The sequence below is a fragment of the Xyrauchen texanus genome, chromosome 7 (assembly GCF_025860055.1).
Source record: "Xyrauchen texanus isolate HMW12.3.18 chromosome 7, RBS_HiC_50CHRs, whole genome shotgun sequence".
NCBI lineage: Eukaryota > Metazoa > Chordata > Actinopteri > Cypriniformes > Catostomidae > Xyrauchen > Xyrauchen texanus.
Window position 1 is genome coordinate 20715568 of NC_068282.1, and position 24124 is coordinate 20739691.

General features: G+C 36.4%; 2 protein-coding genes across 3 annotated transcripts; one reads left to right on the forward strand and one right to left on the reverse strand.

Annotated features, from left to right (window-relative positions):
* The first annotated feature begins 7 nt into the window (after window positions 1–7).
* On the forward strand, window positions 8–8490 carry LOC127646858 (gastrula zinc finger protein XlCGF57.1-like). The gene is made up of 2 exons (XM_052130770.1): window positions 8–228; window positions 6909–8490. Exon 2 carries the CDS (start codon window positions 6914–6916, stop codon window positions 8135–8137), a length of 1224 nt encoding a protein of 407 aa, XP_051986730.1. The 5' UTR covers window positions 8–228; window positions 6909–6913; the 3' UTR covers window positions 8138–8490.
* A 935-nt stretch (window positions 8491–9425) lies between these two features.
* c7h1orf210 (chromosome 7 C1orf210 homolog) lies at window positions 9426–19191 on the reverse strand. Of its 2 annotated transcripts, XM_052130842.1 has the most exons (6): window positions 19052–19167; window positions 18638–18836; window positions 14084–14201; window positions 12617–13052; window positions 10792–10887; window positions 9426–10626 (listed from the first exon to the last, which is right to left on the reverse strand). In XM_052130842.1, exons 3-6 carry the CDS (start codon window positions 14186–14188, stop codon window positions 10235–10237), a joined length of 1029 nt encoding a protein of 342 aa, XP_051986802.1. In that variant the 5' UTR covers window positions 14189–14201; window positions 18638–18836; window positions 19052–19167; the 3' UTR covers window positions 9426–10234. The 2 variants fall into 2 exon arrangements, with proteins under 2 accessions (XP_051986802.1, XP_051986803.1); XM_052130843.1 differs by lacking the exon at window positions 18638–18836 and having other exon boundaries at window positions 19052–19191.
* Window positions 19192–24124: the final 4933 nt, after the last annotated feature.

The following is a 24124-nucleotide window of genomic DNA, read 5'->3' on the forward strand; positions in this document are numbered from 1 at the left end:
ATCGTGGCTCATTTGCGAAGCAATTGGATGAATTTATTCGATGTATAAGTAATCCTAGTTTATTTCTTTAATATATGAAGTGAAGACCGCCGTTTCAATATACCTCGTTAAAACGAACCCAGCCTTCACTGTTGCTTTAGACACGAGACTTATCAAGTACATAGCGCCAGTGACGTCATAAGGGCTGCGCCTCTCGTTTTCAGGCTACTGTACTTTGGCTGAGAAAAGGTTTGTATTTTTGAGCGATCTCACATTTTAAGTGTATACATATAACGTTAAAGCGTGTTTTAATGATTTTACAACAACATGGTAGTAGTAAGTTAGCACTGTGTTACTAATGTATATCATTAGTGAATGTATTACTAGAATCCTCTGTCTGACGTGCTGATAGTTGATCTGTTGTAAATGGCTCAACATGTACGATGTACTCAGAATGAAGCGTATTCTCACACGAGGAACGGATTGATTTTGATTTTTGTCTATGATTTTATTTCCATATTGATTCGCAGCCTTTTTAACGTTGACGAAGACACGTTTCCAAACAAGCAAGAACGGATGAAACAACTAAAATCTGCGTGCCATATCACTGTAAACATGAAAAGTGAAAAACAAAAAAACAGAGGAACAAAGAGGTTGATTTTTCATGAATAATTGCAGGGAAATATTAAAGTAATACACCGTCTTATAGTTCATTAACGGTGTTGTTTCAACTGGGGATATGTTAACTGGACGTTCAAATAGAACATAAAGGTAGCGTAAACGTTATCCATAAATCTCCAGTGGTTTAGTCCATGTATTCTAAAGCGATCCAGTCAGTTTTGGGTGAGAACAGACCAATATGTAACTCCTTTATCACTATAAATCTTGACATAAGAAGTCTCCTTGGCGATCATTATTTCAAGCTCGATAACACTTCCTAGCGCTCTGTGCTTGCATCAAGCAATAGGAAGTGTAATCGAGCTTGAAATCATGATAGTGCCCAGAGACTGCAATGGAAAGATGTATCTTAAAAACATAATATATTTTGGTTTGTTGTCACCCAAAACCGATTTGATCAAACCACTGGAGTCTTATGGATTACCATCATGCTGCCTTTATATGCTTTTTGGAGCTTCAAAGATTTGGTCAAAATTCACCTTCGTTGTATGGACCTATAGAGCTGAGATATTCTTCAAAAAATATTTGTTTGTGTTCTGCAGAAGAAAGAAAGGCAAACACATATGGGATGGCACGAGGGGAAGTAAACAATGAGAGAATTTTTATTTATGAGTGAACTACTCCTTTAATGTAACAAGATCCAGTGTTATGAATCAACTGGGGATCATGTTAACTGGGGATGTGTGCGTGCATGTGAATATTTTACTTGCCTTTTCAGCAGATTAATTCAATGTGATTTGTGAGTAAAGAAGATATGCTTTGCACATTATGGTTGAGTTGTTTAATCAATGTCTGTTCTAATGAATTTGACACAGTTTAAGAGCAATTTGAATTGTTTCACAGGGTAACATCTGGTTTCCCATGTTGACATGGGACATTGGTTTGAATGCGAACTGACAATTACACTTTTCAAGAGCATTAAATCATAAGTGAAACACTTTAATTTGCAAAACTAAATCATCATATGCTAAATGTGTAAATAATAGGGATATACTCTTAAATTACTTCCGTTTGTTTAAAAAAAAGAGTAATAGTTTAAGTTAAAAGAAAATTATTGTTTGCAAGTAATAGAAAGTCAGTTGGTCTAGCAGTAGCATGATCGTAACCATACGAATAGACCAGGATTCAATTCCCCAGTTAACATTTGTTAATTCAATTAAATTGATATAATAATATCCTTTACTTTTCAAAGGTTCTGTGCATGACAACGTTGTATATTTATGATTACCCATGACACTGCTAAAATATGTTTTTGTGTGGAGACTGGAGAGCATGTACAAACTGACCAATGATAAATTATACTATGAGAAAGTTCTTCAGAAACAATGATTTCTTTTGTTTGGCAAAATCTTAAGATTGTATCTTAAATACATTTTTTGACCATTTAAAAAAGCCTGTAAACTCAGAATTCTCAGAAAATTCAGTAGGTTATACTGTGATTACTGGCTGTCAGATTCAGTTGAAATGCTGATAGATTTTTTTAATTAATATAATATTTGTGTCTGTGTTTTACAAAATAATTTTCAATATACCTATTTAAAGTACATCATAACCTGCAGCAAAGATACAATTGCTCTTGATGAACCAGGATTTGAACCCAAAAAGCTGAGTGATATATCATTGTGACTTACCACTAAACTAACAATCCAGTACTTATTAGCAGATCACTTTGTTAGTTTTCAATGGTAGTAGAAAGTTACTCAAACTATCATGGTTAATTAAGCCATTATACATTATAAAAAACAAAAAGCAATTGAAAGTATATTATTCACACACACATCAGCCTATGATGCTTTAGTGTTGTATATAAAAGAATTACACTTGTGATTTACTGCTCTTGACAAGTTTAATCACCAGTACCCTTTCAAAACAATGTTCCACATCAACATGTTACCCTGTGAAACCATTCATATTGCTCTTACTGTGTCAAATTCATTAGAACAGACATTGATGAAACAACTCTGTTTAATAATAATACCAAAATGTTTTAGAATGTCCAAAACGTTTTTTTCTTTACTCACAATTCACATTGAACGAATCTGCTGAAAAGGCAAGAAAAATTATTCACATGTACGCACACATCCCCAGTTGATCCATAACTCCGGATCTAGTTGCATTAAAGGAATAGTTCACTCATAAATTAAATTTCCCTCATTATTTACTTATCCTCATGCCATCCCAGATGTGTGTGCCTTTCTTTCTTCTGCAGAACAAATGTGTTTAGAAGAATATCTCAGGTTTATAGGTCCATACAATGCAAGTTAATGTTTACCAAAACTTTGAAGCTCCAAAAAGCATATAAAGGCAACATGATGGTAATCCATAAGACTACAGTGGTTTGATCTAATCAGTTTTGTGTGACAACAACCCAAAATATAATTTTGTACTTTTTTTAAAGTTTTTTACTGTATATCTTTCCATTGCATTCTCTGGGCACTAGCATGATTTCAAGCTCGATTACACTTCCTATTGCTTGATGCATGTACAGAGCGCTAGATGGCGCTAGGAAGTGTAATCAAGCATCAAATCATGATCGCCAAGGAGACTTCTTATGTCAAGATTTATAGTGAAAAAGGCATTACATTTTGGTCTGTTCTAACCCAAAACTGATTGGATCGCTTGAAATAACATGGACTAAACCACTGGAGTTGTATGGATAACGTTCATGCTAACTTTGTTCTATTTGGCCTTCCAAATTTTAGTCACCATTCACTTGCATTGTATGTACCTACAGAGCTGAGATATATTTTTTTAAAAACCTTTGTTTGTGTTCTGCAAAATAAATCTCTGATGGCATGAGGGTGAGTAAATAATGAGAGAAATTACATTTTTGGGTGAGCCATTCCTTTAACATAATTCAAAATCAAAGGTCACTTAAAAAAAGTTAATTAATTTGTTTTCTTACAGTTGAAGACAAAATGATTAGCCCCCTATGAAATTTCAATTATTTTTCAAATATTTCCCAAGTGATGTATAAAAGAGCAAGGGGATTTTAACACAGTATTTCTTTTTATATTTTTCCTCTGGAGAAAGCCTAATTTATTTCAATTTGCCTGGAATAAAATAATTATAAAAAAAAAAAAACTGCTAAGGTCAATATTATTAGCCCCCTTCAGAAATTATCTGTTTGATTGGCTACGGAACCAACCACTGTTATCCAATGACTTGCCTAATTAACTCGCTTAATTAACCTAATTAATTCCCCAAGCCTTTAAGTTGCACTTCAAACTGAGGATTAGTATCTTGCAAAACAATTAGTGAAGTAATATAAAACTGTCATCATGGCAAAGACAATAGAAATTTGTTTAGACTTGAGAAAAAGAATCGTTAATGCTCACAAAGCAGGAGAAGGATATACACGTTTATCAAAGCGTTTTCAGGTGTCAAGAAGTATTATCAAGAAGTTTGAAGAGATCCACACAGTGGAGAACAAGACTTGCAGAGGCAGGAAGCGAAAGATTTCCAAAAACCTTGGAAAGAAAACTGGTGAGAGAGGTTTCTAAAGACCCGAGAACCACTGCCAAGACACTAGTGAATGATTTAGCAAAGTCTAGGATTGATGTCTCAGCGAAGACAGTCACTAGAGCCCTGCACAGGAATGGACTGCGAGGTTGCAGACCAAGAAAAACTCCACTTCTAAAGAAGAGTCACCTCCAAGCTTGACTGAAGTTTGCTGAGGACAACCTAGAGAAACATTATTCATACTGGAAACGTGTCCTTTGGTCAGATGAGACACAACTAGAGCTCTTTTGCCATAGAGATGTTGCCTATGTTTGGAGAAAGAAGGGAGAGGTGCTCAACCCAAAGAGCACCGTTCCCACAGTGAAACATAATGCTGTGGGGATGTTTCAGTGTGTCTGGAACTGGGAATCTCATCAGGGCCAAAGGAATCATGAAAAAGGAAGACTATGAGAAGATTTTGAAAGACAACCTCGGGCAATCTGCAACAAAACTTGGTTTGGATCGACATGTCGTCTTCCAGCATGTTAACGACCCAAAGCATACCTCACTTCTGTTGAAGAACTACCTCCAAACGAGCAAAGTGAATGTCCTTGACTGGCCTGCACAAAGCCCAGACTTGAATCCCATAGAAAATCTGTGGGCCACACTTAAGACTAGAGTCCATGCCAGGAGACCAACAAATCTGGAGGAGCTTAAGAGATTTGCTAAGGAGGAATGGGCTGCGGCGTCTCAGGAGAAATGCCTAAAACTTGTTGAGAACTACAACAAACGACTAAAGGCTGTTATCAAGCAAAAGGGATACACTGCTGACTATTAACATCAGAGGGTTCATAATTTTGACCTGTAGATTTTTTTATTCTTGGTTATAATTTTGTTTCTATTTGTATTATAAAAACTCTTAAATTGCCTAAATAAACTATTATGTTTAGAAATGCTATGTTGAAACAAATCTTTGCTCCATTAAACAGCACATGGGAATTATTTGAAAAATAACTACATATTTCATAGGGGGCTAATAATTTTGTCTTCCACTGTAGGTTGAAGTCATTAAAAACTAATTTGTTTTTAACCACTCCACAGATTGGCAAACTGTAGTTTTGGCAAATCATTTAGGACATCTACTTTGTGCATGTAACAGTAATTATTTACAGACCAGTTGTTTCACTTTTAATTGACTATATCATAATTCCAGTGTGTCAGGATTTTACATACACTAAGTTAACTGTGCCTTTAAGCAGCTTGGAAAATTCCAGAAAATTATGTCAAGCCTTTAGGCAATTAGTCATGTCAAGTAATTTTTATTTTTATAGTGCCTTTCAGAACATGCGTAGTTTCAAAGCAGCTTTACACAAAATCATGCATTAACAGAAAATGAAACTAATATCTATAATGCCTTAGAGTCATCATTGTGTAGTGTTGTGTTGATAAATACAATTGTGAATTGTGTTTAAAAACAAGTATTATAGGCTTCTATAGCTTCTTATAGGCTAATAGGCTTCAAAATAGGGTTCAACCCCCAGCACTGCCAAGATACCACTGTTGGGCCCTTGAGCAAGGCCCTTGACCCTATCTGCTCCAGGGGTGCTGTTTCATGGCTGGCCCCGCACTCTGACCCCAGCTTAGTTGGGATATACAAAAACAACTGCATTTAATTGGCTCTGTACTCTGCACAATGACAATAAAGTTGAATCTTAATTGGAGGTGTACCTGTGGATCTATTTTATGCCCTACCTTCAAACCCACTTTGCTTGACATCAAGGGAAAATCAAAAGAAATTAGCCAAAACCCCAGAAAAAATAATTGTGGTCCTCCACAATTCTGGTTTCCTTGGGAGCAATTTCCATACGCCTCAAGGTACCACGTTCATCTGTACAAACAATAATATGCAAGTATAAACACCATGGGACCATGCAGTCTTAGGAAGGAGGTCTCCTAGCGATGAACGTAGTTTGATTCGAAAAGTGCAAAGCAACCCCAAAACAACAGCAAAGGACCTTGTGAAGATGCTGGAGGAAACCGGTAGACAAGTATCTATATCCACAGTAAAACGACTCCTATATCGGCATAAACTGAAAGGCTGCTCAGCAAGGAAGAAGCCACTGAAACATGGGGGTGGAAGCATCATAATGTGGGGCTGCTTTGCTGCTGGAGGGACTGGTGCACTTCACAAAATAGATGGCATCATGAGGAAGGAAAATTGTGTGGATATAATGAAGCAATTTCTCAAGACATCAGCCAGGAATTGAAAGCATTGTTACAAATCGGTCTTCCAAATGGGCAGTTACCCCAAGCATACCTCCAGAGTTGTGGAAAAATGGCGTAAAGACAATAAAGTCAAGGTATTGGAGTGGCTATCACAAAGAACTGACCACAGTCCGATAGAAAATTTGTAGGACTGAAAAATCATGTGTAAGCAAGGAGGATTTTAACCTGACTCACCAGTTATGTCTGGAGGAATGGACCAAAATTCCAGCAACTTATTGTGTGAGGCGTGTGGAAATTACCCAAGTTAAACAATTTAACGGCAATGCTACCAAATACTAACAAAGTGCATGTAAACTTCTGACCCACTTTGAATGTGATGAAAGGAAGAAAGCTTAAATAAATCATTCTCCATACTATTATTCTGAAATTTCACATTCTTAAAATTAAGTAGTGATCCTAACTGACATAAGACAGGGAACATTTTCTATGATTAAATGCCAGGAATTGTGAAAAGCTGAGTTTAAAAGTATTTGGCTAAGGTGTATTTAAATTTCTGACTTCAATTGTATGTATGTTCTTTTTAGACTAAATGGAAGTGAAAGAGCAAAGACATGAACTGAAAGAAGTGGAGGAAGAAAGTCAAGAACAGAAAGAAGCTGAAGAGGAAAGACAAGAACTGAATGAATCGGAGGAGGAACATCAGGATCAGGACCCCCATAATGTCACAACTGGAGAAGCATCCTTTAATTGCTCAAAGACTGAAAATAATTTATCACAAAAAAGAATAGAACCCAAAAATTTCCCTTGCCCTCAGTGTGAAAAGACTTTTGCACGTATAGGACACCTTATGACTCACATGAAAATTCACACAGGAGAGAAGCCTTACATATGCCCTCAGTGTGGAAAGTGTTTCACATGTAAAGGAGGCCTTAAGGAACACTTTAGAATTCATACTGGTGAGAGGCCTTTTAATTGCCCTCAGTGTGAAAAGAGTTTCACAAATTCAGGAGGCCTCCGGAGGCACATTAGAACTCACACTGGTGAGAGGCCTTTCATCTGCACTCAGTGTGAAAAGTGTTTCCCAAATTTAACAGAACTTAAGAGGCACATAAAAAGTCACTCTGTTGACAGGCCTTTTTCATGCCCTCAGTGTGGAAAGTGTTTCAAGCAAAAATGTGTTCTTAAGGAACATGCAAAAATTCACACTGGAGAGAGGCCTTTTGCATGCATGTTGTGTGGAAAGAGTTTCGCACATCACAGCACCTTAAAATGCCATATGAAAACTCATTCTGGAGAGAAATCACACGAATGTCCTCAGTGTGGCAGGAGATTTGCAGAGGCGAACAATCTGAAAACTCATGTGCTCGCTCACTCTGGAGAAAGGCCGTTTCACTGCGATCAGTGTGGTAAAAATTTTCTTTTGGGAATACAACTGAAGACACACATGAGGATTCATACAAATGAGAAACCTTACTTGTGTTCTTTTTGTGGAAAGAGTTTTGTATGGCTGAACGGTTTAAAAGACCATCAGAAAACACATATTGATGAGAAAAACTATGAGTGCTGTGAGTGTGGAAAAACCTTTAAGAGAGCTGCTGAATTGAAAGTGCACGAACGAATCCACACTGGAGAAAAACCCTACAAGTGTTTATTCTGCGAAAAGAGTTTCGCTCAGTCATCAGGCCTAACAGTGCATGAAAGAGTCCATACTGGGGACAAACCTTATCAATGCCCATTATGTGGGAAGACTTTCAGTCGATGTGGAAGTCTCGGGAAACATTTAAAAAAGGCTTGCCGGAAATTGTCAAAGTGAGCGAAGTGCACCTTCAAGTCCATCAAAGTTCTTGCAAAAGAGCAATTTAAAAATTGAGACAAAGGAAATATAAGGTACTAAATTATTAGTTCAGAAAACAAGTGAGTTCAACTGAAATGCCACATATGTAATAATTACTGCAACCCTATAATGAAAATGTTTATAGAAAATAGACCATTTCTTTATTCCTTTTTGTTTTGTGAAAAATCTATCAAGTTGGTATGTGTGGTAGTTTATGGTACGTTAAGTAATTTATCTGCCCTATAAAGAAAGCAACTAATCTGTAGTGTGCTTATTGTACATTATATTTACCAGAAATAAAAATGAGTAAAATAATGTGTTGTGTCACTTATTTAATGAGCAAAGAGAATAAATTGACTTAAAGGAATATTTCACCCAAAACTACAAATTCTCTCATCATTTACTCACCCTCATGCCATCCCATATGTGTATGACTTTCTTCTGCAGAACAGAAATTAATATTTTTTGAAGAATTTCTCAGCTCTGTAGATCCATACAGTCAATGGTGGCCAGAACTTTGAAGGAACAAAAAGCACATAAATACTGCCAGGGTTGGGGAGTAACTGAAAACATGTAACAGGATTATGTATTCAAAATACAAAATATTAGTAACTGTAGAGAACAGTTACAATTTAAATAGTTGGTAATCAGAATCCAAATCATTTTTACAAACACTTTCTTAAGATGTGGCATATTTATCCAAATACACAGATAAGTACATTTGAAGTTTTGAGCTGCAAAAATAGAAATAAAGATCATATTTTTATCAAGAAAATCCATGTTAAATTATATTTTCTTTCTCTCTTGTAAGACCTTTGATATAAGAGTATTTTTGTATTGTTTTTCTGTAAAAGAAATATCTAAACATCCTTAAAACAAGATTAATTTGCTTTATCATGTTTTAAAAGCAACACTGCATAAGATATGTAGACTTTTTTCAGATAATATATTTTGTACATGTTTAAGTACTGTAGAGTCCACTTCTGATAGATGCATTAAAATGTGGCTATATAGCTTGAAAGGAAACCTGTGCCCTGTTATTCGTTCGTGGATAGCTGGATTTAATTATTAAGTATTTGGCACAATCCTGGATTGTTTTGTTCTTCAAAGGCAATCGTGGTTATGTCAGAGTTTCCTCATGCATACAACTTTGCATAGTTTTTATCCTAGAAGTATGTGAAAGCACACAAGTTTTCAGATTCAGATTTATAAAACTGTATGTAGGGCCTAGAACCTGCGCAGAGTTGGTCAATAAAACAACAATATGGTCAATAATACCATTTAATTTAGAAATGGAGTAAAACATACAAAATACATCATGTAGATGTTTGAAGAGACAAGTAATAGTGCCCAACTGAGATAAGTAAATTGAAATTCAAGAAGAACAGATCTTAAAATGTAATGATTATTACAATTTTCACTTAAAAGAAATAAACAGTAACCCTCGTTATAAAATTAATTAACATTAATCCATAATACATGGTTCCCACTGCCATGGAAATCCTGGAAATATCAGGGAATTGTTAAATATTGATTTCTAGGCCCTGGAAATCTCAGGAAAATATATAAAATCTTTATAGTGAATATACATTTTTCTAGTTTTCCTCTGCTCTAAAATATCTGCTCGACAATGTTCTTGTGTATAGTAAAATGTTCTCGCAAGCCACAGTGATGTCTGATTTGTGAGCTAATTGTTCTAATGAGTCAGATCTTGAATAGGACAAAATGATTTACAAATCAGTCTGAATTATTCATTAGCAAATCAACATGAATCAAAATGATTTTTAACAATTCGTAAACAGCACAGTCAGAAAATTTCACTGGTGAGAAATGGTGGGAACCATGATATTATTCCATAATAAACATTATAAAAACATGTACTTTTAAGTGTCATTAAACTTTGATTCATAAATGTTTCATATTTATAGCCCATATATCAATGTACATTACTGATCTGTTTTGATTAACTACAGATCTGCCCATTATTTGAATCTTTTTTATGACAGTTATTATAAACTGTTTCCAAATGAGATTTTACAACATTATATTTAATAAGATTAAATAGTTCAATTAGATTTAACCAATAGTGAATTCAATTTCCTCCTCTTCATCATCATCATCCTTCAGTTCTGCTGCTCTTGCAGCTCTCTCACTCTCGCTTGCTTGAATATAGTTATCTTCAATAAATCCATCGTCATCTTCCTCAATATCATTAATAGGTGCAGCTGCCTGGGTCCCTGGGCCACCATGTGTCGAGAAGCCCACCTCAAAGTTTGCAGGGTCACACTGACTTGTGGCATCTACTTCGCTGAGCCTGGAGTGTCTGTAGCTTGCCAGATACTTGTGTATAAGCTTGCACTTGGCAACCACAGCAATAAGAATTGAGAGGCAGATAGCTGACACCAGGACAGCCACAAAGGCCTTCCAGCTGTCTGAAGAGTTTTTTGAACTATTTGTTGGATATGAGCCTGAAAACATTGTTATTGAAACTGGTTAGAGTCTCAGTTGTATGCAAGATTATAAATGTTTGAATATAGAATTGTAGTACAAATCATAGATAATAATCTACATAACTTTATTGAAGAAAAACTCTATGTTGGCAATATACTGTATGTATATGTAAAAACACTGACTATTAGTTGTGGAAGGAGGGTATGTAGTGTTTCCTGGGTCAGAATTTGCCAGTAGTTTACGAAGGAAGTCTCCATGTTTGACATTCTTAAAATATCCTGCCTCAGTCAAAAAAACAAAACAAAAAAAATCATACAGAAGTTATAGTGTGCGTCCATTTGTATAGCTCAAAGTAAAATAAATGTATTTTTTTAAAAGGAATAGTCTACCCCAAAATTAAAATTCTGTCATAATTTACTTTTCCTGATGTCGTTTGAAAACCAGTATGACTATGGAACAAAACATGTTTAAACAGCAATATATCACAGCGTATTGTCTCCACTAGTGTGTTCTCTTTGCAGTCGCTACCATTCACTGGCAGAGTTCAAAAGGATCTTTGAATACTTCAGATTTCTATGGATGTAGCACCATGAAAAAAGAAGGATGCATTTGTTGAAGGATTGGTTATGGTACTGACGCTGACTACCACCCCTGGAGTCATGAGTTCGAATCCAGGGTGTGCTAAGCGACTCCAGCTAGGTCTCCTAAGCAACCAAATTGGTCACAATTAGTGGTTCTCGCTCTCAATGGGGTGCGTGGAAATTTGTGCGTGTATCACGGAGAATAGCATGAGCCTCCACATGCTGTGAGTCTCCGCGGTGTCATGCACAATGAGCCACATGATAAAATGCGTGGATTGACTATCTCCGCTTGACTATCAAGCGGAGGTAACAACATTGCATAAGATATTTAAGTTTTTCAGGGAATGTATTTTTAACATGTGTATTTTGTCTTACTATGCTGGCAGAGTTTTTATAGTCAAAACAAGTGGAAAAAATGTAGTGAAGAAGTAATACAAAGTATTTAAAATGCGTTGAGTAATCTAACAGAATACATTACAAATTACATTTTACAGCATGTAATCTGTAGTGGAATACACTTAAAAAGTAACCCTCCCAACACTGTGTGTGTGTGTGTATATATATATATATATATATATATTGTATTATTGTGTATTTCTATATGTACTTATATTTTCTATTCACTTTTTATAAATGTTTTTATTATTATTATATCTGTCTTGTCATTGTATTGTTTGTGCACTGGAAGCTTCTGTCACCAAGACAAATTAATTGAATGTGTAAGCATACTTGGCATTACATCCCGCAAAGCCTGAGACATGGTCACCAAATTTTTAATGGTACATTTTTAGCAACCACAGCTGCAGGCAATTAACTGGACATTTTATGAAATAAAAGGGAGTACAATGATTTTTTATCAAATTACAGTAAGCATACAAAATAAGGATGATGCAATAGTGGCCATCCATCTTGTCTATGTTTAATTATTTCAACGATGTGACCCATGACTTCTCCTTTTCTCTCTCTCTCTCTCTCTGGCCTTAAATAGAAAAGGTTTGGACACATGTGGTCTATTCAGTACTATGGAATTGATGTGGTAGATAATGGAATGTGACGTTGACTCAATATAAAGCTTAAAAAGGACCCAAAAGTATAATAAAATTAGTCTGTGCATCTCATGCATTATATTCCAGGTCTTCTGAAGGCATTCGAAAGGTTTTGGTTATTATTAGGTGAAAATCTTGCATGAGACACTCATTCACAGGCTTGCGTATCACGTGAGAACTTATGTTGTTTTAGGGCTAAACAATGCAGGTTCTCATGTGAATAAATTATGACAGGGTTTGAATTTTTGGGTGAACTATCCCACTCAAGCAGCTAATTTCATTTTCTGTATAAATAGAATTAACATAGATAAAGGTTAATGGTGCTCTACAAAAGAATTGGCAAGTCAAATATTAGAAAAACAAGATAAAGGTGTTCATACCATCATAGTGGTTATCTTGGACTATGCCCTCTATTGTTCTGATCATCATGACTCCCTCTCCCACTTTCTGACGGTCATTCAAACTCAAGTCTCCAGGTACACTGGACAGGGGGCCTTGTAACGTTTTTCCCCCCAAGAAGAGCATCTGTAAACTGGGGAGGCTGTTCAGAGTGCTTGACTCCACTGCTTTCAGCTTGCATCTACTTATGTCCAGTACTTTGAGAGAAGGGAGGCTGTAGAGATAATCTTTTAGCAATAGGGGGAGGTAGTTGCCTGATAGATTTAGTGTGATCAAGTGGCCAAAGAGGTTTAGCTGCCTGAAGCTGTCAGTGTGGGTTAGACTGAGAAGATTGTCAGAAAGGTCCAACTCGGTCACATTCATCCAGATATGTTGTGGTACTGATGTAAGTTTTTTTCTACTGCAGTCAAATGCTGCCTGGAAAAAGATTTGCATATGAATTATGGAACTAGAAAGAATCACTAGCTGATAAAACAAGTAGACTATCTAATAAAAAGCCAACAAATATTTTTCAAAATAGACATATGAACTTAAAGGGTTTGTTCACCCAAAAATGAAAACTATCCAATTATTTACTCACCCTCAAGCCATCCTAGTTGTATATGACTTTCTTCTTTCAGCCAAACACAATCGGAGTTATATTAAAAAAATATCCAGGCTCTTCATAGCTTTATAATCGAAATGAATGGTACCTTAGAATTTTTGAAGCCCAAAAAAGGGCATCCATCCATCAAAAAAGTAATCCATACAGCTCCAGGGGGTTAATTATTTAATATAACTCTGATTGTGTTTGGCTGAAAGAAGAAAGCCATATACACCTAGGATGGCTTGAGGGTGAGTAAATTATGGGATCATTTTCATTTTTGGGTGAACTAACCCTTTAAGGGGATATGGCCTTAAATTTACTTAATAATGTAGTCCACAAAAAAAAGAAGAGATTATTTCATTATTTATTCACCCTCATTTGTTCCAAACAATTATGACTTTCTTGCACACAGGAAAAAAATGGTTAGGTGGAATGACAGTCTCAGTTAACATTCACTGTACATAAAAGTGAATGGTGACTGAGGCTGTCATTGTGCCTAAAATCTCCTTTTGTTGTCTGCAGAAGAAGGAATGCCATACAGGTTTGTAATAACATGAAGGAGAGTAAATGATGACAGAACTATCCATTTAAAAATGATCACAGCTATTCAAACTAAATATATTTTTACCACATTCCATAAAAGGCCAATTAAAAATAGAGTAGATTAATCATTTGTGGTTTCAGAAGAGAAACAAGAAATGTATTTTCTCACGAGATAAACATGAAGCCTGTGACAGACTGAGTAAACCTCTTTCAGCAAAAACAGGAAACAAGTGCGTGCAAACAGGATACTCCACACTTGTAGCCACACTTGCTCTGGCTGAGGGAACAAGAGGCCAGAGTGTGTGTTGTTTTTCCTTACCGTCTCTCTGTTGACTGTACATGGGCCCACAGTCTGGAGTGTATGGCATAATCCTGATATCCAAAAACATTGCAGAAGACATAATGTGCGTGCAACAAATCCCATGTTTGCCCACTTCCTGCAGAAATCATAATTTAAAAAAGAAACCATAATTAAAGTGCAATTAAAGAAAAGATAATAATAGCAACCAAGGAGGTTTCCTTCAGCAATGCAAGAGATAAGGCTATACCACTTCATAACTATTTTGCAAAACTAAACTCAGCAAAAAAAAGAAACGTCCTCTCACTTTCAACTCACTTTTTATTTTCATCAAACTTAACATGTGTAAATATTTGTATGAACATAAGAAGATTCAACAGCTAAGACATAAACTGAACAAGTTTCAAAGACATGTGAAAAGAAATGGAATAATGTGTCCCTGAACAAAGGGGTGGGGTCAAAATCAAAAGTAACAGTCAGTATCTGGTTTAAACCAGCTGCATTAAATACTGCAGTGCATCTCCTCCTCATGGACTGCACCAGATTTGCCAGTTCTTGCTGTGAGATGTTACCCCACTCTTCCACCAAGTCACTTGCAAAATCCCAAACATTTATGGAGGGAATGGCCCTAGCCCTCACCCTCCGATCCAACTGGTCCCAGACGTGCTCAATGGGATTGAGATCCGGGCTCTTCACTGGCCATGGCAGAACACTGACATTCCTGTCTTGCAGGAAATCACGCACAGAACGAGCAGTATGGCTGGTGGCATTGTCATGCTGAAGGGTCATGTCAGGATGAGCCTGCAGGAAGGGTACCACATGAGGGAGGAGGATGTCTTCCCTATTACGCACAAGCGTTGAATTTGCCTTCAGTGACAACAAGCTCAGTCCAATGATGCTGACACACACCGCCCCAGACCATGACGGACCCTCCACCTCCAAATCGATCCCGCTCCAGAGTGCAGGCCTCGGTGTAACTATTATTTCTTCGATGATAAACGCGAGTCCGACCATCACCCCTGGTGAGACAAAACCGTGACTCGTCAGTGAAGCGCACGTTTTGCCAGTCGTGTCTAGTCCAGCGAAGGTGGGTTTGTGCCCATAGGCGACATTGTTGCCAGTGATGTCTGGTAAGGACTACAATCCCTCAGTTAAGCCTCTCTCAGCCTTTTGTGGACAGTCTGAGCACTGATGGAGGGATTGTGCATACCTGATGTAACTCCGGCAGTTGTTGTTGCCATCCTGTACCTGTCCCGCAGGTGTTATATTCGAATATATTGATCCTGTGCAAGTGTTGTTACACGTGGTCTGCCACTGCGAGGACGATCAGCTGTCCTTCCTGTCTCCCTGTAGTGCTGTCTTAGGTGTCTCACAGTATGGAAATTGCAATTTATTGCCCTGGCCACATTTGCAGTCCTCATGCCTCCATGCAACATGCCTAAGGGACCCTTGGCATTTTTCTTTTGGTGTTTTTCAGAGTCAGTAGAAAGGTCTCAGTGTCCTAAGTTTTTATAACTGTGACCTTAATTGCCTACCCGTCTGTAAGCTGTTAGTGTCTTAACTCTTTCTCCGCCAAACACAGAATTTTCCGGGTTTTATGAAAAAACGCTTCCTCGCCAAACACGGAATTTTCCGGGTATCCGTGTTTTAGGTGGTATACGGTAAGAAAGACCTGCACGCATGTTTTGAAACAGTACGCAACTCTTTGATCAAAGAAACAGACTGCGATCGTCTCAAACGTGAAGTGGAACACCATACTAATACTAAAGCACTTGTTTGATAAAAATGCCTTTTTCTCAGCTTTTTGTCCGAAATGTTGTTTTTGACAAAACCTACCTCTGTTCAAGTGGCAATAAAAAAAGAACAAATGAAGATAAAATAAAATCGTTTTTTTGCCTAAAAGCAGAGGCTCAGATCTTTATTTTGATATATAGCATCTTCATATATTCATGGAAGAAAATATTCTGCAGGCCATTAAAATTTAGCGAAAATCGTCAAAAACCCTGGCGGTGGCTGGCAACTTTTTTTAAAAACGCTGGCGGGGAAAGAGTTAATGACTGTTCCACAGCTACATGTTCATTAATTGTTTATGGTTCATTGAAAAAGCATGGAAAATGTTGTTTAAACCCTTTACAATAAAGATCTGTAAAGTTATTTGGATTTTTACAAAATTATCTTTAAAATACAGTGTCCTGAAAAAGGGACATTCCTTATTTTGCCAAGTTTACATATTATGATAAAAACAAATAAAAAAAACATGTTTATTAGGCAGTTAACCTCAGCTCACATTAATCCTTAAACACATGTGAATATGGAAGACCAAACAGTCTTCCATATTCAGGTATTTGGAGATGCAGCATTTATATTTATCATAGATTGATCTCCAAAATGCCCAGAGACTGTTCAATTTTTTTCATATTTTCAAGACAATTAGAATAAAATAAAAGAATCACATATATATATGTAACAAATCAGAACAAATCTAGAACAGGATTCATTACTTTTGCAATTAAATTTTATGAGACACAACTGGCTGTCAAACACATATTGAGCTACACATAAAACATAATATACACATAAGCTACACATAAGTATTTTCTAGGGTACTTTTTGAGTCTAAATAGATGCACAACTTACATAATTTCGGTAATACACCCAAATGACAAGTCACATCATTCTGTTCATGTGTTGTCCTTGCTATAATTTACTTCCATGTTGTTTCTTCATTAAATAGCATTGTCAATCACTGAAACAATTGCGCTGCCTTGAGTAAGAAATACAAGTATAATATGTATGTGCATGCATTTGTTATACTGATAATTCACCATTGTGGTTAATTAATTGTTACACAGAAAATCAATGTGATATAGTGTTTATTTCTATTAATATAATACTAATTTCTCTTGTAATAAACATAGAAATAGATATCATGCAATAGTAAATTTATATAGATATGAAATAACCTACATATATATTTTATGGAAGAAAAAAACCATAGAAAAAAAAAGAAGACAAAAAAAACAACAACACTCTTACATACCTAGGGTATCTAATGACCCACATACACTTTTATTATTTAAAAAAAATTATATTATATATTTTTTTTTGCAATTTTATTAATTTTTTATACACTTTATAAGAGAGAGATTGAGGAATACTAAAGTGGATGATAAATACTAAAACTGAATGAGGTACAGGGGGTGGATTGAGGTCTTGGGTCACTAAAGACCCAAGGTATGCTTTTAAGAGTAAAAAATAATATTTTTATATATATAAACATTTAAATTGTTTGTGTGAATCTAAATTGGAATTGGAATATTTTACTTTATCATTATTCTTATTTTAAGATTCAGAAAGCAACTGTGGAAACTGATGTTTATCTCATGTTACATTACTGTATTGTTAGCCAAAGATGTGTGAATATTCAAGATTTAAGATAACTGTATCATCACAACATGCTGACACACTCAGCAACACAACACAAGACTCTACTCTAAACCACAACAGCATGTGTAAGACACATTGCAATAAAAAATGTGAAAGGGGTAATGTCCACTGACTGTACATTATCCCGCTTACTACACAGCTACTTTCCAAATAAATCAATTACATTAAATATTGATTCGATGAGTTTTTATTTGAAATCAATTTATTATGCGAGAAGAAAGAGACTGCAGATTGATATGACAAACGTAAAGTTATTACAGTTATGAATTAAATCGGTTGCTTGGAAACAATTCAGTTAAACAATTTACGGTTATTACACAAAAATATTCTACCAAAGAATATGGTGACTTCCACCTGAGCCCCTTTTCATAGAGGGTTCAATCATTTTTATATAAGGGCCCTTCCTTTCACTCCCTCCGTCTCCTGCTATTCATTTAGCAGCACTGCTGGCAGTAAACAATCCTCAGGAGCTCCTTTTATCTCTTCCTGTCTCAGCACGGCCCCAAACAGCATACCTGCAGGAGCCAGCCAACTTGGAAGTGTTTGTATGTGTGTGTATTATTATGAATGTGAGAAAGAAAGGATTTATCCAGTACAGTGATATGACATTTTGGAGTCACTTTACATGAAGCATAATCCTTTCGGAAATGTTGTGGTAAAGATAAGAAGTGATAGGATCCCAGCCTGACATTTTTCACTCTCTGTCTTAAGCACTTTTATCTCATTATCATTATCCTTATGCTATAAATGAACAACCGCAAATGCTTTCCTAGACCTCACTGCATGGGTCCATGTGCACTGTGGAAATATGCCACAAAAAGAAGTCCTTGACTTGACCTCCTTAAGATCAAGTAATACAAGCACACCACCTTCCCCCATCTTCCTACGTTGTTTAGCACTCTGTTTGTTACTGATTACACTGGCACCAAAGACTGCATTGATATTGTTGCTTAAAGTTGAAAACTATATGTTTTAAACAGCTTTTTGTGTAAAGATGTAATATTCCAGAAAGACCCCCTTCTAGAATGTTTGTTTTTGTTTACATTGTCCTAAATATTTTTTTTAAATCAGCATCATTGGCATCATCAACATAAAAGGAGAACATAGTAGTAGTTGGTGTTTGCCTACCTTTTCAAATCTTCTGTAACGCATTAGATAATATTTTTAAGTCTTTTCTGTCCGCTTAGTAAGTAGCCTAGGTGTGGTTGTCTTGATTCCCACAAAACTCCTCTCTTATCGGTTTGCTTGTTGTGGTTACAACAGAATATAAAGTGGCATGAGGGTTTACAGGTGGGAATGTCTGATCATTAAACAGGAAACTAGCAACCTGGAAAGGAGAAATACTGTATATTGATGCTTAGGCTCATTTTAGACTCTAAGCTGAAGATCTGCAACATAGTGATTACACTTACAGTATGCTTTTTGTCATGTTACAAACCAGAGTTTACCAAACAGATACAGTAAGTATGCATTGATAATGAAAGGAACCATCGTCGTACAGTGCAAAAGGGTAATGTTGAGAGCCAAACAGAAATGACTTACCTGAGATTTGGCTTGTCCAGTAATTAAGAATATGTAAAATCAGTGGCTTTTCTTCTCAGACGTCACATTTTATCATGGACAGAAATTTGTTTTGTCAACCATTTCCAATATTAAGGAAATGGAAGGCAGGTTGTGCAAAGGTTGTTGGAAGGTGTGTCTTTTGCATGTCATTCTGAGATAAAGTTAATTTGTAACTGAATGTCTGAAAGTAGCTCTGCCTCTTCTCTTTCACCTTAGAATTGAAAGGAACAGTTATACTAAGCCAAGTGGTTAAAGTTGCAGTTGTTGGTTAAAGGTGTAGTTCACCCAAAATTGAAAAATCTATCATCATTTACTCACTCTTCTGTTGTTTCAATTGTACTGAATTACTTTTTTTTGTGGAAGACAGGAAAGGTTGAGGAATGTACTAGTACACTGTACTAGGGTTTGCAATATGGCCAAAAATATTATCATGATAATTATTCCAAATCATTTGATATCGATATTTGTCATGATATACATTTTGTACCACATGTTTTATAGTCCTCAAGAATGATTGTAAACATAACTTGTTTACAAGTAAACTTTAGAGCTACCTTTAAAGTATATTTAGTTTGGGATTTAATCCTACATAAGGTGTGTGGCCTTTTTTAGATGACATTTTGCCAATTTGTTCATCTTCAGCTGACATTTGACTCCACTGAAAGACTTTGTGATGCTCCATACTCCACCTCAGTAGGTGAAGATAATGCACCATAACATGGCTTGCCAACTGCCAATAAACATCACAAAAAGAAGAAAAAACTTCTTGCCTGTCACAGCTCTATGGATCATGTAAAAATTTTCAGTCAAATAGAACATACATAAACCGCAATGGCGTTGATGTCGGAGTTGTTGTGTTCAGTCGATGTTGCATTGCTGGTGCTGTCCTTTTGGTACACAACGATATCACATTAGCCAGATGGCTAGTCTTATGTAGCCAAACCTATGATTACAGCATAGGTGTGGGGTCTACAGCCGTTTCAATGAGCCAAGAACCTCACATTTAGACAGAAAAAGCCATCTAACTTACATGTAAAGTGACCAGCACAGTAATTTTTGTCATTACGTGGTATCATACCATAATAAAATACAGACATTGGGGGAAAAATTATTTGTATAATGGTGTGCGAGTCTCCGTGAGCAATTGCTCAGAAAACACACGGGAGAAGATCAGAAAATGTGTAGAGTCTACAGTGCATTTAGAAAATATTTAGACCCCTTATGTTGAAGCCTTATGCTAAAATGCTTTAAAGTATTATTATTTTCACATAAATCTACATCCATACCCCAAAATGACAAAGCAAAAAACAGATTTTTGATAACTTTGCAAATGTATTAAAATAAAAAACTGAAATATAACATTGATGTGTTCAGACCCTTAACTCAGTACTTAGTTGAAGCACCTTTGGCAGTGATTACAACTTCATGTCTTTTGGGGTATGATGCAACAAGCTTTGCACACCTGGATTTGGGGATTTTCTGCCATTCTTCACTCAAGGACATTCACAGAGTTGTACCTAAGCCACTTTTGTGTTATCGTGGCTATGTGCTTAGGTTCATTGTCCTGTTGGAATGTGATCCTTCAGCCTAGTCTGAGGTACTGAGCACTCTGGACCAGGTTTTCATTAAGGATATTTCTGTATTTTGCTGCTTTCAGCTTTCCTTCAACCCTGACCAGTCCTCCAGTCCCTGCCACTGAAACCCTGTGACCAGAGACTTTATTTATGAAAGGACTCTTATTGTGACACAAGACTGTGAACATACATCAACATACATACACTTCCTGTTGTAACACCAAACATAAATCATATTTGTTGCTCAAATGAACACTAGTTAACGCAGATATGTTTGTACCACTGCTCTTGTGTATTGTTTAATATTGTTCCTGTCCCCATCGTAGCAGTATTAGTTAATTGGTTTAATATTTAATGATTTATATATTTTGTTATGGTTGATTAATGTATTTCATTGTGTATTATGTTAAGGAAATGAACAAGACAAGTTTTCATGTTAAATGTTTATTTCTTTATTTCCATATACCCACTTACATACAGTGTATAAAAAGTTATACTTACGTACTGGAACATCTTCTCCATTCCAAACAGTCAAAACCCAATCACAATGAATGCCACCATTTAAAGTTCTCAATAGAAGGCACAGGTCATTGTCTAATGCTTAAACATTATGTTAAGGCTTAATGATTTATTGATTATTTTCATTTAAAATACTTAAGTATGTTGTATTGTGATAACAGTTTACCTTTTTTTTACTGTTATATTGCCAGGGATATAAAGTAACGAATTACAGATACTAACGTTACTGTAATTATGTAATTTTCCCCAGGAATTGTACTTTTTTAAGTAGTTTAAAATTTGTATACTTTTACTTGAGTACATTTTAAGTGCTGTAACTGTACTTTTATAGTGCTATTTTCCCACCGTCTGTGTTTGCTACTCCCCTGTCCTGATTTAATTTTATAAATAAATGCGATTGGCTAGGGAGAGTCTTGTGACTCCCATCCAATCAGATCACACGTAAAAAATTTGAACAGCAGCTGTAGATCTAGTGCCAACTGTGGAGAATGCCTCAAGCATAGTTCAACACCTGAAAATCACAGCAGAACCTAAAAGGGCTTTTCGCGGCGAAAAAAGCCAGTTGCATGATTGTGTCATGTGAGTTTATCTTGCTCAAGCCAGATATCAACATTAATCCTACCTCTAATTTGAAGAAACATATCAAGGTAAATTTCATATTTCTGCTTACTAGATTCTGTGTCTATAACGTATAGCCTGTAATTTAACTATCTATCACTGTGATTATTGGGTTAATGTGAGAGATTAATGCAATGTTATCAAAAGGGCTGGGCGATAAAACGATCTAGATGTCCTCGATCAAACTTTTGAGTAATTTTCTATATTTATATTTACACGATCTACATCTAGAACAGGGGTGTTTATTACAACGATCGTTATAGCAAAAGCACCACTGGTTGGTTGATCTAGATGAAATATAAAAGATTGATGTTTGTATGCTTTACATGCGCGTCTGTTCCGAGAGCGATTATGCATTCATGCCTAAATGGTCAAATACAATTCATAATTCTACCAATGCCCGTCTTGGTGAGGCATTAATGTAAACGCAGTCGTTTATGTCAAAAGTGAACATAAATAGTGTGACAAAAAGCGTATTCGCATCAAAATGTTGGACGTGAAGTGTACATGTATACATGTATACATTAGCCCCCTTCCTCTTTATCATAGTCCTTGATTATGCGCTCAAGAAGGCAATCAGTGGGCGAGAGCAGGAATTTGGCTTTACGTTGACACCAAGGAAGTCAAGTCGGCACCCGGCAGTAGTCTTGACAGACCTTGACTATGCGGATGACATTAGTTTGCTCTCCAATAACATGGAACAAGCTCAGGAACTACTACGCAGGGTGGAGCTAGAGTGCACTAAGGTAGGCCTTAGGGTAAATGCAAAGAAAACAGAGGTCATGACCTACAACGTACCACCGGAACATCAACCTCTGATAACAGTAGGAGACACTGTGCTGAAAGAAGTTGAGGACTTTAAGTACCTGGGCGCATGGGCCAACTCAACTCAGCAAGATCTAAAAGTGAGGAAGGCACTTGCATGGAGGGCCGTGAATGGCATGAACAGTGTATGGAACTCCAACCTCTCCCGCCAAATCAAACTCAGCTTCTTCTACGCGACGGTAGAGTCTGTTCTCCTCTATGGCAGTGAATGCTGGACCCTGAATCCAACCCTAGAGAAGTCCCTGGACGGGTGCTACACCAGGATGCTGCGCGCAGTGCTTAATATCAGTAAGAGTGTGCATGTAACCAACAAAATCCTGTATGAGGGAGTATCAAGAGTGAGCAACAAGATTGCTGTGAGGAGAATGAGACTTGCAGGACATTGCCGAAGGCATCGCGAGCTGCCAGCCAGCAAGCTGGTGCTATGGGAACCAACACATGGCCATCGGTCAAGAGGACGTCCCACGCTAACATACGTGGACATACTCAAGAGGGATACAGGAGCCCAGAGCACCAACGAACTGGCCGGATGCATGGAGAATCGGGATGCCTGGAGGCAACGATGGAAGGCTCGTCTGAGGACGACTTAGAGAGATACCGAATTAACCACAGTCTAGCAGACTATGACATATAAAGGCTATTAATCAAACAACAATAATAAGGAAATGAGAAAACCACTCACTATTTTTGGCTGAATAACTTGAGTCGATTTAAAAGTATTAATGTAATAGAATAAAACAGTAACATTTTTAAAAATAATTATTAAATTTTTTTGACCCCTGATGTAGAGAGTGTGTTAACTGGTATAATAAAATACCAGAAAAGTAGAAATGGTAAAATTATTTATAATTATGCTTGGCCTTTATAAAGATCAACATTTGTAGAGCAATACTTCAGGCAGATTATCCCACCAGTCACAAACTTAAGAAAATGTTGCATCATACATGAGAATGAGAACTATTTCTGGGCTTAAAAGATACAAGAACTAAATCAATGTGGTACTTAAAGAAATAATTCACTCAAAAATTACAATTCTCTCATAATTTACTCACCCTCATGCCATCTCAGATGTTTATGACTTCCTTTCTTCAGAACACAAATTAAGATTTTCATAAGAATATTTCAGCTCTGTAGGTCCATTCAATGTAAGTGAAGGGGTGCCAAAATTTGTACACTCCAAAAAGCACATAAAAGCAGCATTAAAGTAATACATACAACTCCAGTGGTTTAATACATGACTTCAGAATTGATATGAGAGGTGTGGGTGAGAAACTGTTCAATAACTAAGTCCATTTTTGCTAGAAATTCTTCTCTCTGCCCAGTAGGTGGCAATATGCATGAAGAATGTTAATCACTAAAAATACAAGAAGAACAATATGACATTTTGTGGAGAGTGGAGATTGACTGAGCAGGGAGGAGAAGAGTAAAAAGGAATTAAATATGGATCTGTTTTCTCACTACATCTATCATCATCATATCGCTTCTGAAGACATGGATTAAACCACTGGAGGCACAT

Coding starts and splice junctions, on each gene's coding strand:
- LOC127646858 (XM_052130770.1), top strand. CDS start 6,914: ATGGAAGTGAAAGAGCAAAGACATGAACTGAAAGAAGTGGAGGAAGAA.
- c7h1orf210 (XM_052130843.1), bottom strand. CDS start 14,188: ATGGGATTTGTTGCACGCACATTATGTCTTCTGCAATGTTTTTGGATA. Junction 10,888..12,616: donor CCAAGATAACCACTATGATG/GTATGAACACCT, acceptor TGACTGAGGCAG/GATATTTTAAGAATGTCAAA. Junction 10,627..10,791: donor CCCTCCTTCCACAACTAATA/GTCAGTGTTTTT, acceptor CAATGTTTTCAG/GCTCATATCCAACAAATAGT.